At 45.8% G+C, this 14,002-nt stretch overlaps 1 protein-coding gene across 2 annotated transcripts in view; it reads right to left on the reverse strand.

Moving 5' to 3' along the window:
- Nucleotides 1-14,002, reverse strand: part of fermt2 (FERM domain containing kindlin 2) — a gene marked incomplete at its 5' end in the record, with an annotated part of 69,333 nt that overhangs the window by 11,301 nt on the left and 44,030 nt on the right. The window contains 6 exons of one of the 2 annotated variants that reach the window (XM_083634063.1): nucleotides 562-611; nucleotides 1,274-1,408; nucleotides 6,743-6,850; nucleotides 7,436-7,538; nucleotides 7,690-7,915; nucleotides 9,999-10,031. In XM_083634063.1, coding sequence (XP_083490189.1) covers nucleotides 562-611; nucleotides 1,274-1,408; nucleotides 6,743-6,850; nucleotides 7,436-7,538; nucleotides 7,690-7,915; nucleotides 9,999-10,031 — 655 coding nt within the window. The remainder of the gene's footprint in view (nucleotides 1-561; nucleotides 612-1,273; nucleotides 1,409-6,742; nucleotides 6,851-7,435; nucleotides 7,539-7,689; nucleotides 7,916-9,998; nucleotides 10,032-14,002) is intronic. The other variant, XM_083634064.1, reaches the window with a different exon arrangement.

Consider the following 14,002-nt stretch of genomic DNA (forward strand, 5'->3'; position numbering starts at 1 on the left):
TGGTCAAGAGTAAGCCAGGGGGAGGGGGGTAGTAAGTAAGCAGGAAGGAAAGGGAGAAAGAGAGAAGTTGAACTTTAAAGCAAAGTCAGCATCATGAGCGGGAGAGGAGCCAGCCAGCGTTGGGCGTGAACTTAAATGGAAGAGCATTATAGAGGAAATGCCGCTTGATATAATACCCCCATGGCTTATATATTTTATGAGGCAACCAAACCACAAGGGCCACCTGCCTGTCAGCAAGGGCTTTCATCCAAAGAAGAGTATGCTTTAAAACGCTGGGTCCCGTTGTAATCGGTTTCCAAAGCAAAACTGAGAACTCAGCTTGCAAATGTCCTTTGGCGAACAATCCAGCCCATTGACACAAAACAGGCAGCAGTTCTCCAACTTAGCCAGAAAACCTTATTTCCTCCTTTGCCTGATATTAGATACTAAACATCCTTTGGACAAATGCAATCTTTGCACGCACTCTCATATAGTTGTGGGTTGTTCAATAACACCAGGAAATAGGCAAAGTGAATGAATAGAGGGTTTTATAGTATGGAGAAGTTGTGGACGTGGACTTACTTGAAGACTTTGACATAGTCAGCTAGCTCAGGAATAGATGTGATGTCACCCTAGGAGGAAGGGGAAAACAGAAACATAGTTAGTGTAAAGCGTAAGAAAGAACAAGACATGGTGAAACCAAAGCAAAACAATGACCTCAGGCTCCACTCGATAGGTTTCTAATGTCATCGTTCAGTGTGCTAAACACAACACTGCTTCTGCAATATCTCAAAGCTCCACTTCCTCTGATAAGCTGGATCAACTCCACTACTTTTCAAGCCGGGCAGCATGAACAATGGAAGTGTATACGCTAGTATCAAATCTAGCCATATAAAATGTAGCCTTCGTTGGGTTTGTTTTAGCGTCAAATATCTCACCCCCCTGGCCCTTTTGTCAGATGCAGGCTTTGTAAATAACAGTGTCATGTGACATTTTGCACTTGCACTGAAATCCATTGAGACTTCCTCTCCCCTGGGTCAGTGCATGTACCGTACGCTGCTTATAGCCACTTGTACTTGTCATGAAAGAAGACTTCATGAGAATGTCTGTAGTTCAACATAGAAGTGGTTAAGCACAAAATCCACTGCTAAACCATCACCGCTGTGAAAACAAATCCATTCACACCTTGATGTGAGACTGATGAAAGGAAGCACAAGGCCTGCAATGAGTGCAATCCCTAACTCGATAACAAAGTATTTGCTGTAGTGAATATTAGGATAAAGTGTTGTCATACCAGTGTGTTGGATGTCTTTCCTCCCTCCAAGGTAATCTCCAGGTCTGACAGAGCTGCATCCACCTCGTCCACCTCCCTCTCACTGTTATTCATGTGGTTGTCTGAAGACATGATCGACAGCTTGTTGATGTGGTACTGAGGAAGAGAAAGGTAAGGTGCCAAGTTACGCCTATTTGCCTATTTGTTTTAGCACTAAACTTGCCATATTATTACAGCAGGGTTTTTCTACACGTGTTTCCATTTGGAGACTGAGTAAATAGCAAGATGTTGTTCAATAACATTGTGATTGGTCAAATGACTACACTACACCATATCTCTATAGCACAAGAACTAACACGTTATATTGCATGATACTGTAAATGACATTTGGTTTACAATTACATACAAGGTGCAGTCATTTGTGACTGTGACATAGGATTGACCAGCAGTATTTATCCATCATTTTCCACAATTTTGTCCAATTCCAAAACTTTTCAAGGTCAAGCAATGATCACATTCATTTTCCACATGTTTCCAGACTTCCCGACGCTGCACAGCAACCTTGTTAAACAGAGTCATTTAAGAGTGTGTATTTTTCTTCTCATATCCATTTGAGAGTGAGACCCACAGGTATTCATTTCACCAGAGGTGTCAGAGAACAGAGGCAACTATGGGGAACACCTCTGAATCTAATGCGAGTTGATATGAGTTGTTACGGAAATCAAACCTGTCATCTTCCAGTTACAGGACGGTCTTTCACTACAGCACAAGGTGTATGGAGATACAGTCTGCTGGCAACTGTTAGCTGTTCCAACACCTTTGTCAACAGTTTTGCTGATTTCTATAAAGCATCCTGCTATGCATGCTACTGGTGCACAAACGCCCAACATTTCCTTATAAACCTGAATTTGTCTGTGATAATTGCCAAATAAATACTTTAAGACCTGTTTGGCATCTATGTTAGCAAGTGCTGCCAGTGCATACTGCGCACCATGTAAAACAAGATGAAAAGCAGATATTGTTTACTTGTGAGAAAATGATGTCTATAAGTCTGAATCAGAGACACTAGTTTCAGGATGAGGGCTGTGGAAGCCGACGATTTACGAAGGGAAATGAGTGGGAGGGTGTGGCTGTCACACATGGGATTATGTGAGACTTGGGCAGTAGGATGGGGTAATAAGCGACTGTACGTTGTCTCATAACAATGGAAATACCCACTCAACTGGTCGGGATGGGACCATTACCAAAAGCCTGGCTGACCATGGTTTCCCCCTAGCGTGAGTCACCAACACTAAATACAACTTGTTGACAAATGGTATTTATAATGTCAACCCTTCCCCAACCCCCCCTAAACATGAATGAACAGCTGTCGAGGGAGGGAGAGAGAGACAGACAGAGCGAGTGAGAGAAAGAGAGAGACAGAGAAAGAGAGATGACGTTATAGCCAACTAATGTTACAGAATGTGGGACAAAGGCCTCTGACTATGCTCTAGTGACAGTTTTTTAAACTTGCTGTGTATGTATGTGTGTGTGTGTGTGTGTGTGTGTGTGTGTGTGTGTGTGTAAAGTACAAAGTACACTGACTGACCAGCTGTGCCCTGAGTATCTTTTCTGGGCAGGTTTATGATGCCGATTACTGTTCTCGACACTGTGAGCTAATCGCTCGCTAATTCCTATGTGTCGCCAAGTTGACACATCCAGGTGATAGCATGCTAACACTAGTCAGCCAGCTACGGGAAGTGGACAATCGCTGGTGTCTTTATTTAGACTGTTCTATCCACACTCTATAGCCGGCTCCCTCTGTGAAGCTCAACCCACTGCACGCCGTGTACGATCCTCGTCAGTGAAACCTTACCCATAAATCTTAAGCTCATACTATCCAGCTGAAACATAGTAAGAGAGGTAGCACGGTGCTAACAGACAGGTAGCGACAGACTAGCCTGCAGTCTAAACACGCCGATCGCATTAGCATCCCTTCTCCGAGGAGAGTAAGAGGAAACCCGTTAAGTGTAATTCTAAGCAGTGTGATGAAACACACCTCACACCTCACAGTGTCAGAGGGCTTTTAGAGGGATGGGAGCAGGTCTGGCTGGGGTGGGTGGTCTGAGAGGAGGCCCTCCGTCCTGTGGCCCAAGATGCTCTATAATTACCCCGGGGGTGAGGACAGGGTGGCGTCCTCAGGTCTTGGCACCCATGCTTTATTAGGCTCGGAAATAGCAGGGGCACCACCCCTCAGACTAAGGGGGCAACCCGAGGGGGCAAAAGGGGATCACATCCATCTCACTTCCTTCATTCCCCTATAAATCTATTCTACACTCAGCCTCTCTCTTCCTCCTCCTATAAATCTATTCTACACTCAGCCTCTCTCTTCCTCCTCCTATAAATCTATTCTACACTCAGCCTCTCTCTTCCTCCTCCTATAAATCTATTCTACACTCAGCCTCTCTTCCTCCTCCTATAAATCTATTCTACACTCAGCCTCTCTCTTCTTCCTCCTCCTATAAATCTATTCTACACTCAGCCTCTCTCTTCCTCCTCCTATAAATCTATTCTACACTCAGCCTCTCTCTTCCTCCTCCTATAAATCTATTCTACACTCAGCCTCTCTCTTCCTCCTCCTATAAATCTATTCTACACTCAGCCTCTCTCTTCCTCCTCCTATAAATCTATTCTACACTCAGCCTCTCTTCCTCCTCCTATAAATCTATTCTACACTCAGCCTCTCTCTTCTTCCTCCTCCTATAAATCTATTCTACACTCAGCCTCTCTCTTCCTCCTCCTATAAATCTATTCTACACTCAGCCTCTCTCTTCCTCCTCCTATAAATCTATTCTACACTCAGCCTCTCTTCCTCCTCCTATAAATCTATTCTACACTCAGCCTCTCTCTTCCTCCTCCTATAAATCTATTCTACACTCAGCCTCTCTTCCTCCTCCTATAAATCTATTCTACACTCAGCCTCTCTTCCTCCTCCTATAAATCTATTCTACACTCAGCCTCTCTTCCTCCTATAAATCTATTCTACACTCAGCCTCTCTTCCTCCTCCTATAAATCTATTCTACACTCAGCCTCTCTTCCTCCTCCTATAAATCTATTCTACACTCAGCCTCTCTTCCTCCTCCTATAAATCTATTCTACACTCAGCCTCTCTTCCTCCTCCTATAAATCTATTCTACACTCAGCCTCTCTCTTCCTCCTCCTATAAATCTATTCTACACTCAGCCTCTCTCTTCCTCCTCCTATAAATCTATTCTACACTCAGCCTCTCTCTTCCTCCTCCTATAAATCTATTCTACACTCAGCCTCTCTCTTCCTCCTCCTATAAATCTATTCTACACTCAGCCTCTCTCTTCCTCCTCCTATAAATCTATTCTACACTCAGCCTCTCTCTTCCTCCTCCTATAAATCTATTCTACACTCAGCCTCTCTTCCTCCTCCTATAAATCTATTCTACACTCAGCCTCTCTTCCTCCTCCTATAAATCTATTCTACACTCAGCCTCTCTCTTCCTCCTCCTATAAATCTATTCTACACTCAGCCTCTCTCTTCCTCCTCCTATAAATCTATTCTACACTCAGCCTCTCTTCCTCCTCCTATAAATCTATTCTACACTCAGCCTCTCTCTTCCTCCTCCTATAAATCTATTCTACACTCAGCCTCTCTCTTCCTCCTCCTATAAATCTATTCTACACTCAGCCTCTCTTCCTCCTCCTATAAATCTATTCTACACTCAGCCTCTCTTCCTCCTCCTATAAATCTATTCTACACTCAGCCTCTCTCTTCCTCCTCCTATAAATCTATTCTACACTCAGCCTCTCTTCCTCCTCCTATAAATCTATTCTACACTCAGCCTCTCTCTTCCTCCTCCTATAAATCTATTCTACACTCAGCCTCTCTCTTCCTCCTCCTATAAATCTATTCTACACTCAGCCTCTCTCTTCCTCCTCCTATAAATCTATTCTACACTCAGCCTCTCTTCCTCCTCCTATAAATCTATTCTACACTCAGCCTCTCTTCCTCCTCCTATAAATCTATTCTACACTCAGCCTCTCTCTTCCTCCTCCTATAAATCTATTCTACACTCAGCCTCTCTTCCTCCTCCTATAAATCTATTCTACACTCAGCCTCTCTTCCTCCTCCTATAAATCTATTCTACACTCAGCCTCTCTTCCTCCTCCTATAAATCTATTCTACACTCAGCCTCTCTTCCTCCTCCTATAAATCTATTCTACACTCAGCCTCTCTTCCTCCTCCTATAAATCTATTCTACACTCAGCCTCTCTCTTCCTCCTCCTATAAATCTATTCTACACTCAGCCTCTCTCTTCCTCCTATAAATCTATTCTACACTCAGCCTCTCTTCCTCCTCCTATAAATCTATTCTACACTCAGCCTCTCTTCCTCCTCCTATAAATCTATTCTACACTCAGCCTCTCTCTTCCTCCTCCTATAAATCTATTCTACACTCAGCCTCTCTCTTCCTCCTCCTATAAATCTATTCTACACTCAGCCTCTCTTCCTCCTCCTATAAATCTATTCTACACTCAGCCTCTCTCTTCCTCCTATAAATCTATTCTACACTCAGCCTCTCTTCCTCTTCCTATAAATCTATTCTACACTCAGCCTCTCTCTTCCTCCTCTGGCTCTTTCTTTACACTGCTCATAGAGAAGAAGCACCGCTGGCTGTAAAGTCCAGACCAGACCAGCTCTTGAAAGGCTCCACAAGGTGTCTGGAGTCTTGTAATGTTAGCAGTCTTGCTGTATGAGTGGCTGTAACAAGGTGCCGCAAGAGCAGCGTGGTCTACTACAATTACTCTGTACGCTAAAGCTAATACTGTAATAGGCTTGGTACAAACCTTATTGAGAGAATTTTATGTTGGGAATATTAGAATGTTTTATCAACAAGTCTGGGACAAGTGAATGAATGTCTTGAAAATAACAGCAATGAATCATTTATGAGGGACATTCTCTTCAAAAGCCTAGTGGTGGTGCTGTGGTACTGAGGAGCCCAGTGGGAGTATGGGTGATAATACCCTTATTAGCTCATTCTGCAACAAAGTACAACAGCCAAGTTTGAGTGTGCATGCGGCAGCAGAAGAGAAGAGACATGCAGCCATATGGCTCAGCTCTGGGCTGAAAGCCCGTCCAATTCATTAGCTTGTGGTTGAGAAGGCAACGTGCCCAATGAGAAGAGATCTGCACGTCTTCAAACTTCAGACCCTGACAAAGCAATACTGAACCAGGCACACACACACACACACACACACACACACACACGTGCACGCACTCTGATCTCTCTCTCTCACACACACACACACACACACACACACACACACACACACACACACACACACACACGTGCACTCTCTCTCTCTCACACACACACACACACACACACATGTGCGCGCACTCTCTCTCTCTCTTTCTCTCTCTCTCTCTCACTCACACACACACACACACACACACACACACACACACACACCTCCTTACCTGCAGGGCAGCAAACATCATCATTTCCTCCTCTGTGCACTCGATCTCCTCCAGCAGAATGGCCCACTTGGACTGTTCATAGAGCTGGTTCACCCGGATGGCATCATACTGTAGAGGAGGGGAACTAACAGTTATGTTATCAGACAAACAAATATTGCACAAACAGACTCTCTCCCTGTGTGTGTGTGTGTGTGTGTGTGTGTGTGTGTGTGTGTGTGTGTCTTCCTGTCTGACTGGGATCACACACGTACACACACACACACACACACACACACACACACACACACACACACACACACACACACACACACACACACACAGCAGCAAACTTGGGTGAAACAGTTAGCTGGGGTTGGTGGGGTTTACGACATCATGACCATTCAAATAGTGCCAGGTAAGTTGTCAATGACAGAAATACAGTAAGTTGACTTTCAAATTATTTACTGTGGAGGTTTATATTTGAAACTCAATATATTGTCATATCATCACCCATCTGGTACATATACTGTAGGCTAAATCATTTTGAAAATATTGTTTGCCCAAATCTTGACAGCACAAATGTGATTCCATTTGTACTGTAAAATTGCTGTGCTGCTTTAGTATTGTAGGCAAAGAGACAGGGGGCGCTGAAGCTGCCTACTGTGAAGTGGCGTACCTTAGTGTTACTGTGAAGCTGATGAAGAAGTGGCGTACCTTAGGGTTGAGGTCAAAGAAACTGTGGTATTTAAACCTCAGCAGGAGCACCTCATTCTCCTTCACGTCCTGCTCCATCAGAGACCTGGATGAGTCCAACCACCTGCATAGACGGGAAATATGACCATGATTTAGTACACCTGGTCTTTGCAATTTTTTTGATCAGCCCTAAAATATGCTACAATTCACCATAGTATTTCCGACAATGGGTAATTCTGCCAAACCACCACAGCACTACGCAAAGTTGAACTCACCCCTGGTTGATTTTGGCTTTGTCCAGGAGCGACTGGGGCTTGTATAGTTTGACCAGGATGTCTGGTGAGGAGATTGGCTGGCTGACAGCGAGGATGCTGGGGTTGCCCTCGGACAGGGGGCTGTCCCCAAACCAGGCGGAGGTGGGCGACAGGGGGCTACCGTCCCTGGAGTCATAGGTGGGGGTCATGGTCTTACTGTACAAGCCTGGGCTGGAGTAGATGCTGCCTGTAAAGACAGAGTCATCAGTTAGACACTTGTAGTGGACTGAAGTTCAAAGAGGAAAACATACACACAATAATCATATCCTTTGTGATATCTACGTCTTATACTGACAGCCAAATAATCTCACGGAATATCCCATTTAATTGCAAAAGTGTGCACATTCACAAATACATAATCAAAACAAGCATCTGGGGGGGAAATGGTGAATATTTTTCGCAAGAGCACACACACACTTGCAGCCTACTGTAGCCAGGCCAACTAGCGGTCAACAACACATGTGACTACCAGCCAGCACTTTGCGGATGAGTGGCTTCAACTAGGTCCTCCCGCTGTTGGCGGGACTGATGCGAGTCAGCATGCAGATGATGCACAACAACATCAGGGCCACCCACTTACTCACAGTCAGAAAACCTGCAGGAATGCATCGCACACAGCAAACTACTGCACAACGAGCCACAGAGAGGAGAGGGGGAGCGCAAGGATATGGGAGGAGGATGAGAGGTGTTACAGGGCTGGAAAACAATTACCCAACTTTTAATTTAAAACTTCAATAATGAAGTCTCTAAATATGTTGACTGCTGATCTGTATGTGTATTTGTCTTTCTGTTTTTCCATCTATGATCTGAGTGTTTTGGCTCTACATGCAAAAATAAGCAAGCCACCAAAGTGAAGTGGTTTCTATTTCCTGTTGGCTGGCCTTGTGTTCTTTGGCCCCATACTCTGCAGTCCCTCTCTCCCTCTGTAGAGCCTAGGTCAAGAAGAAACACTGGATAAACCTCTAAAACTCTTCTAAACCAGGAAGCGGGCTTGGTTTGTGTTTGTGTGTGCCGAGGTCATGAGAACTGGGTGCAGGATATGGCCACCCCTCCCTCGTGGGGGTGGGTGTTATTTAGTGGTTCTTTCAAGGTTTTCCCCCAATGTGGAGTTCATTAGGTCAGGGAGAGTACTCCCATCTCCCATAGGGTCTCCTGAAGAATCCCAAATATCCAGAGAGAAGGAGAGAGAGAGAGAGGGAGGGAGAGAGAGGAGGGAGAGAGAGAGAGAGAAGGAGGGAGAGAGATCATGTATATAGTGAAAGCCCAGTAAAAACACAACCAGGCATCCTCCATCCTGTTGACTGACTCTCCAACCTAGGCTAAAAGGCATCAAGAATGTTAACATGCCTCGACTCCCTAATCCTCCCACATTGAGAACTTGTGCAGGGTTTAGATGGGGGAGCTAGACCACCCTGGGCTGTGAGACTAGATGTAGACCACCCTGGGCTGTGAGACTAGATGTAGACCACCCTGGGCTGTGAGACTAGATGTAGACCATCCTGGGCTGTGACTAGATGAAGGGTTTAGATGGAGGAGCTAGACCACCCTGGGCTGTGAGACTAGATGTAGACCACCCTGGGCTGTGAGACTAGCTGTAGACCATCCTGGGCTGTGAGCCTAGATGTAGACTATTGAGATGTAGACCACCCTGGGCTGCAAGACTAGATGGAGGGTTTAGATGGAGGGAGCTAGACCACCCTATGCTGTAGAATAGATGTAAACTCTGACATTATTATCAATGAAAGTGTCTCTTGTGTATGTAGCTTTACACACAGTTTGTGTGTGGGCTGTTGGTTGAGGTGTGTAGATAAAATACAATTACAGACCAATAGGCAGGATCACCTTTCAGACTTCTGAACTATTACAATGGTACTTAGAACAGCATCATCCAGAACATCTAATAGCATATCTGTGTACACCGGACATAATAAAGCTTCCTCTAGCAACACTTTGGGGATCCTGGGAGCTAAAACAGTGATCAGCTGTCCTACAAAACAGTCAACAGGCATAGTGAGCAGCAGACCTGGAATAGCTTTAAGAAAGAGTGAGCTTTGAGCCGAATTCTAATAGGAGGCAAAGCCCTTATCATGTGACCACCCGAATCAGCTGACTTCCTCTGAGAGAGCAGTCAGGTGACTCGGCTGCTACAGTAGTTCCAATGGTTATGGCTTGTCAGGTGACCTGAGCACTCCAGCTGTGGGGGTGAAGGATAGGGAGGAGGGGCGGAAGCAGTGCAGAAGAGTAAGGGACAGAGGAAGAGGAGAGCTTACCTTTGACAGGTCCGATGTATATTATCTCAGAGGCTAGGATGGAAAGAGAAAGAATAAGAGAAAGAAAGACAGGGACGGAGTGGACAAAAGCACTGGAAATGGCAACAAAAAACATCAGGTGGACAGATTAAAGATAGTGAAAACTCTACAAAGGACAGGGGGGAGACAGAGAGGAGAAAAAGACAAATAGGGAAATACAAGAATGAGGAGATCCATGGCCTTTCCATGGGGAGCCTCAAGAGTAGATGACTCAGTTTCGCCTCTCTGCAGAGGGAGCTCACCCGGGCATAACCAGTGATGCTCGTTTCCACCCAGACATTCATACTCCAACACGCCTGACTGATGACTGATTGAAAACCCAGGCAAGGCATCGGTCAACGTGACCCAGCCCTGCAGATATACTGCAGCACAGATGAGAAGTACTGGACGTCCAAGGCATGCCAGTCTCCATGCTGACAGGAAAGATCATTCAATACAAACAGGGACTGTAGACTTGCTCAGCCCGGTGGGACCCAAATGAGCCGACATCACGAGCATGAATCTGAGTCACTGCAACAGCTGAAACATAACATAACACAGATTGTGTGGGTGTTGTTGGATACGTGTGTAGACAGACAAGGGGCTCACATAAAGATGGAGGGAGAGGTTTGGGTTTGGAAAAAGATTGTTGAGGTCAGTCTTAAAAAAGACACCTCACGCTCTCTTTATGATCTTAGTCTTGAGCATCCATACCCATTGTCCTTCGTTTCAGAGGTCATTGCCTACTTCACTGAACATGATGTTCAGACATGTACCGGTAGTTCACACAAACGTGTGAACTACTATAAAAAGGTAATTAATCAATTATTGATTACTTTATTGATTGATTACTGACTATTTAATCAATGATTTATTCACTGTTTTAGTTAACCAGAGTGGTCAAATTCAATTAGAAATTATTTTTCAGATTTTCCCTCTGTTTTCTCCCCAATTGTCCTTGGCCAATTCCTTCTGCAGTTCCGGTCATTGCTCCTACCCCTCTGGCGATCTGGGGAGAGTTGTAGACTAGCACCTGCTTCCTCCAATATATGTGCAGTCGCCAGCCGCTTCTTTTCGGCAGCGAGGACTTTCACCGGCAGGACGTAGCGCATGGGAGGATCATCCATTTCCCCAGTTGCCCGCCCGACCAGAGGAGGCACTAGTGCACATACCCTTAATCCGGCTTCCCACCCGCACACACGGCCAATGTGCTGTACGGATGCCCGACCAAGCCGGAGGTAACACGGGGGCTTGAACCTGCGACCCTTGTGTTGGTATGCAGGGAATCTACCACTGCACTATCCGGACGGCCAATTACAGAGAAATTCTCAATTACAGTGTCGAGCAAAGGGCCTTGATTATGCAAAGGGAATTGGGAGCAAACCAGGGGAGAAAGAATATCAGAACATACAGTATATTTATGAATGGATTAAGCCCTATAATGAAGTTAGTGGCTCAGGCCTTTGGTGACCCTCTGGGCCCCCTCTCTCTCTCCTCATGGAGTGCACAGGAGAGGAGAGAGGGCCGTGGCTCTGGTTGATCTGCTGATGTGTGTGCTGATTACATCCCTGCCTCCCTGCAGAGGCTGGCCCTTGTGATCCCTATCAGGAGACATAGGCTAAAGAGGCCGGCCCTTCCCCACAAGGGACGGAATAACTCCTTCCAACTTGGCCATGAAATGCACACTCTGACTGTAGCATGTGACCTGATAGGAGGAAGGGCAGGAGGAGTGTGTGTGTGTCTGTGCGTGCATGTCTGCGTGTACATGTGTGTGTGTCTGTGCGTGCATGTCTGCGTGTACATGTGTGTGTGTCTGTGCGTGCATGTCTGCGTGTACATGTGTGTGTGTCTGTGCGTGCAAGTCTGCGTGTACATGTGTGTGCGTCTGTGCGTGCATGTCTGCGTGTACATGTGTGTGCAAGAGACACAGAGATAAGGCAAACACATTCTGCACATTCTCCTTGATACTATGTTCCTTTCTACCAATGTAGTGTGACCACAGTCACCCGCTGGGACCAAACCTGTGTGTGTGTGTGTGTGTGTGTGTGTGTGTGTGTGTGTGTGTGTTTAAGCAGTGAAATGATGATGGTAAAAACTTTACATCTACATCAAGGGAAAGCAGGCGCAGAGACTCAGAGGCACTAGCAAAGCAACACCCTTGAAGAAATGTAATGATGCAACACTGGGTGTGATTATCATGCGCTGGTTCCACAAATAAACAGGGACTGTCTATAATTGAAAAGTTACTGCGTCCTATTATTTACTGACACAGACACGTATAGATACATAATCTGTTTGGGAGTGCACTTCTTCATCTACGAGAACTGAGATAGTACTCTCCCTCACAAATCAGTGTGTGCATGTACAGTGTGTATTGGGCAAGTCCAAGGATCTAGTCTAGTGGATAGACCAGGTCAGGTCAGGGCAGGGCAGGAAAGGCAACGCTCTCAAACCAGACAATTAGACTCATTCAGCCCGTCTTAAAGTGTTCGCCGTTTTGGTTAATGCCAACTGTGAGACAGCGGCATGGCCTGTTCTGTTCTGCTCCTCTCTGCTCACATGGCTGCAGCTCTCTCGTCACTGGCAGAGGGAGCGAGAGAGGGAGGGAGGATAGGAGGAGAAGGGAGGGCTAGTTTAACTGTAGCCTGGTTTGGGATAGGATAGGAGGAGAAGGGAGGGCTAGTTTAACTGTAGCCTGGTTTGGGATAGGATAGGAGGAGAAGGGAGTTACGTTATACATTACGTTACGTTATCCTTTATTTATCCCCATGGGGAAATTCATCCTCTGCATTTGACCCATCCTCTACTAGGAACCTTCCTAGAACTAGCAGCAGTGGGCAGCCGCAGTGGGCAGCCGCAGTGGGCAGCCGCAGTGGGCAGCTGCAGTGGGCAGCCGCAGTGCAGCGCCCGGGGACCAACTCCAGTTATTTTGCCATTGACTTGGTCAGGGACACTGACAGGAGTCTTAACCCTAACATACATGTCTTTTGGTGGTGGGAGGAAACCGGAGCACCGAGAGAAATCCCACACGAACACGGGGAGAACATGCAAACTCCAAACAGAAAGGACCTGGGACGGACCGGGGTTTGAACCCGGGACCTTCTTGCTGTGAGGCAACAGTGCTAACCACTGAGCCACCGTGCCATACCTGGGAGGGATAGTTTCACTGCTGTCGTGTAGCCTGGTTTGGGATAGGATAGGAGGAGAAGGGAGGGCTAGTTTACAGTACGTTTACATGCACTTGAAAAAAATCAAATTATTGCGTTAGTCCGCCTAAAACCGGACTTTTGAAATGCATGTAAACATGTTAGCTCGACTGAAATCGAAGTTATAAAAGTCCGACTAACACACCCAGATAATGTGATTGGGAGTCGATTTACCCCTGCATGTATACAGGCCAGTCAGACTGGAACTGGACGAGGCGATCAGAACGTTGTTTGACCCGGAAGTCGAACAGCGTGTAAAAAATGTTAGCGGCCCGGGAGTGATTAGCTAAAGGTAAATTTGAAGTTCGTTGATGTAGTAGCTAAATCTGTCTAGAAAAATGATTTTTTAGTTTATCTTAGTTTCAACTGTATTGAGCTCACAAGGGGCAGTTTTGTGTTATGTGACCATCCCTGCGTTTGAACGGTTTATCAGCGCTCTCTCTCTCCACATAAACACAACCTCGCTCGACCACATAAACACAGAACACAGCAAAACAATGTCCTATCACTAAAATACACAAAGGGCCCAGCGTCTCTCAACATGAACACACTACCACACTATTATATGGGACAGAAGTGATAGTTTTGAGGGGAAAAGTTTGTATAATTATATAATATTTTTTAATGAAATAACTGCATTATTAAGAGATTAGAATTATTGTTAGAATTGGCGGAGCCTGCGGGGAAAGACTGCATATCGCCACCTATCGTAGCGGAGGCAACATGATTCCATCAAAAAATCGATTTCCCACCCGTGCGTGTATACTAGTATACTCTGAC

This window comes from Poromitra crassiceps (genome assembly GCF_964638095.1).
Source record: "Poromitra crassiceps genome assembly, chromosome: 3".
NCBI lineage: Eukaryota > Metazoa > Chordata > Actinopteri > Beryciformes > Melamphaidae > Poromitra > Poromitra crassiceps.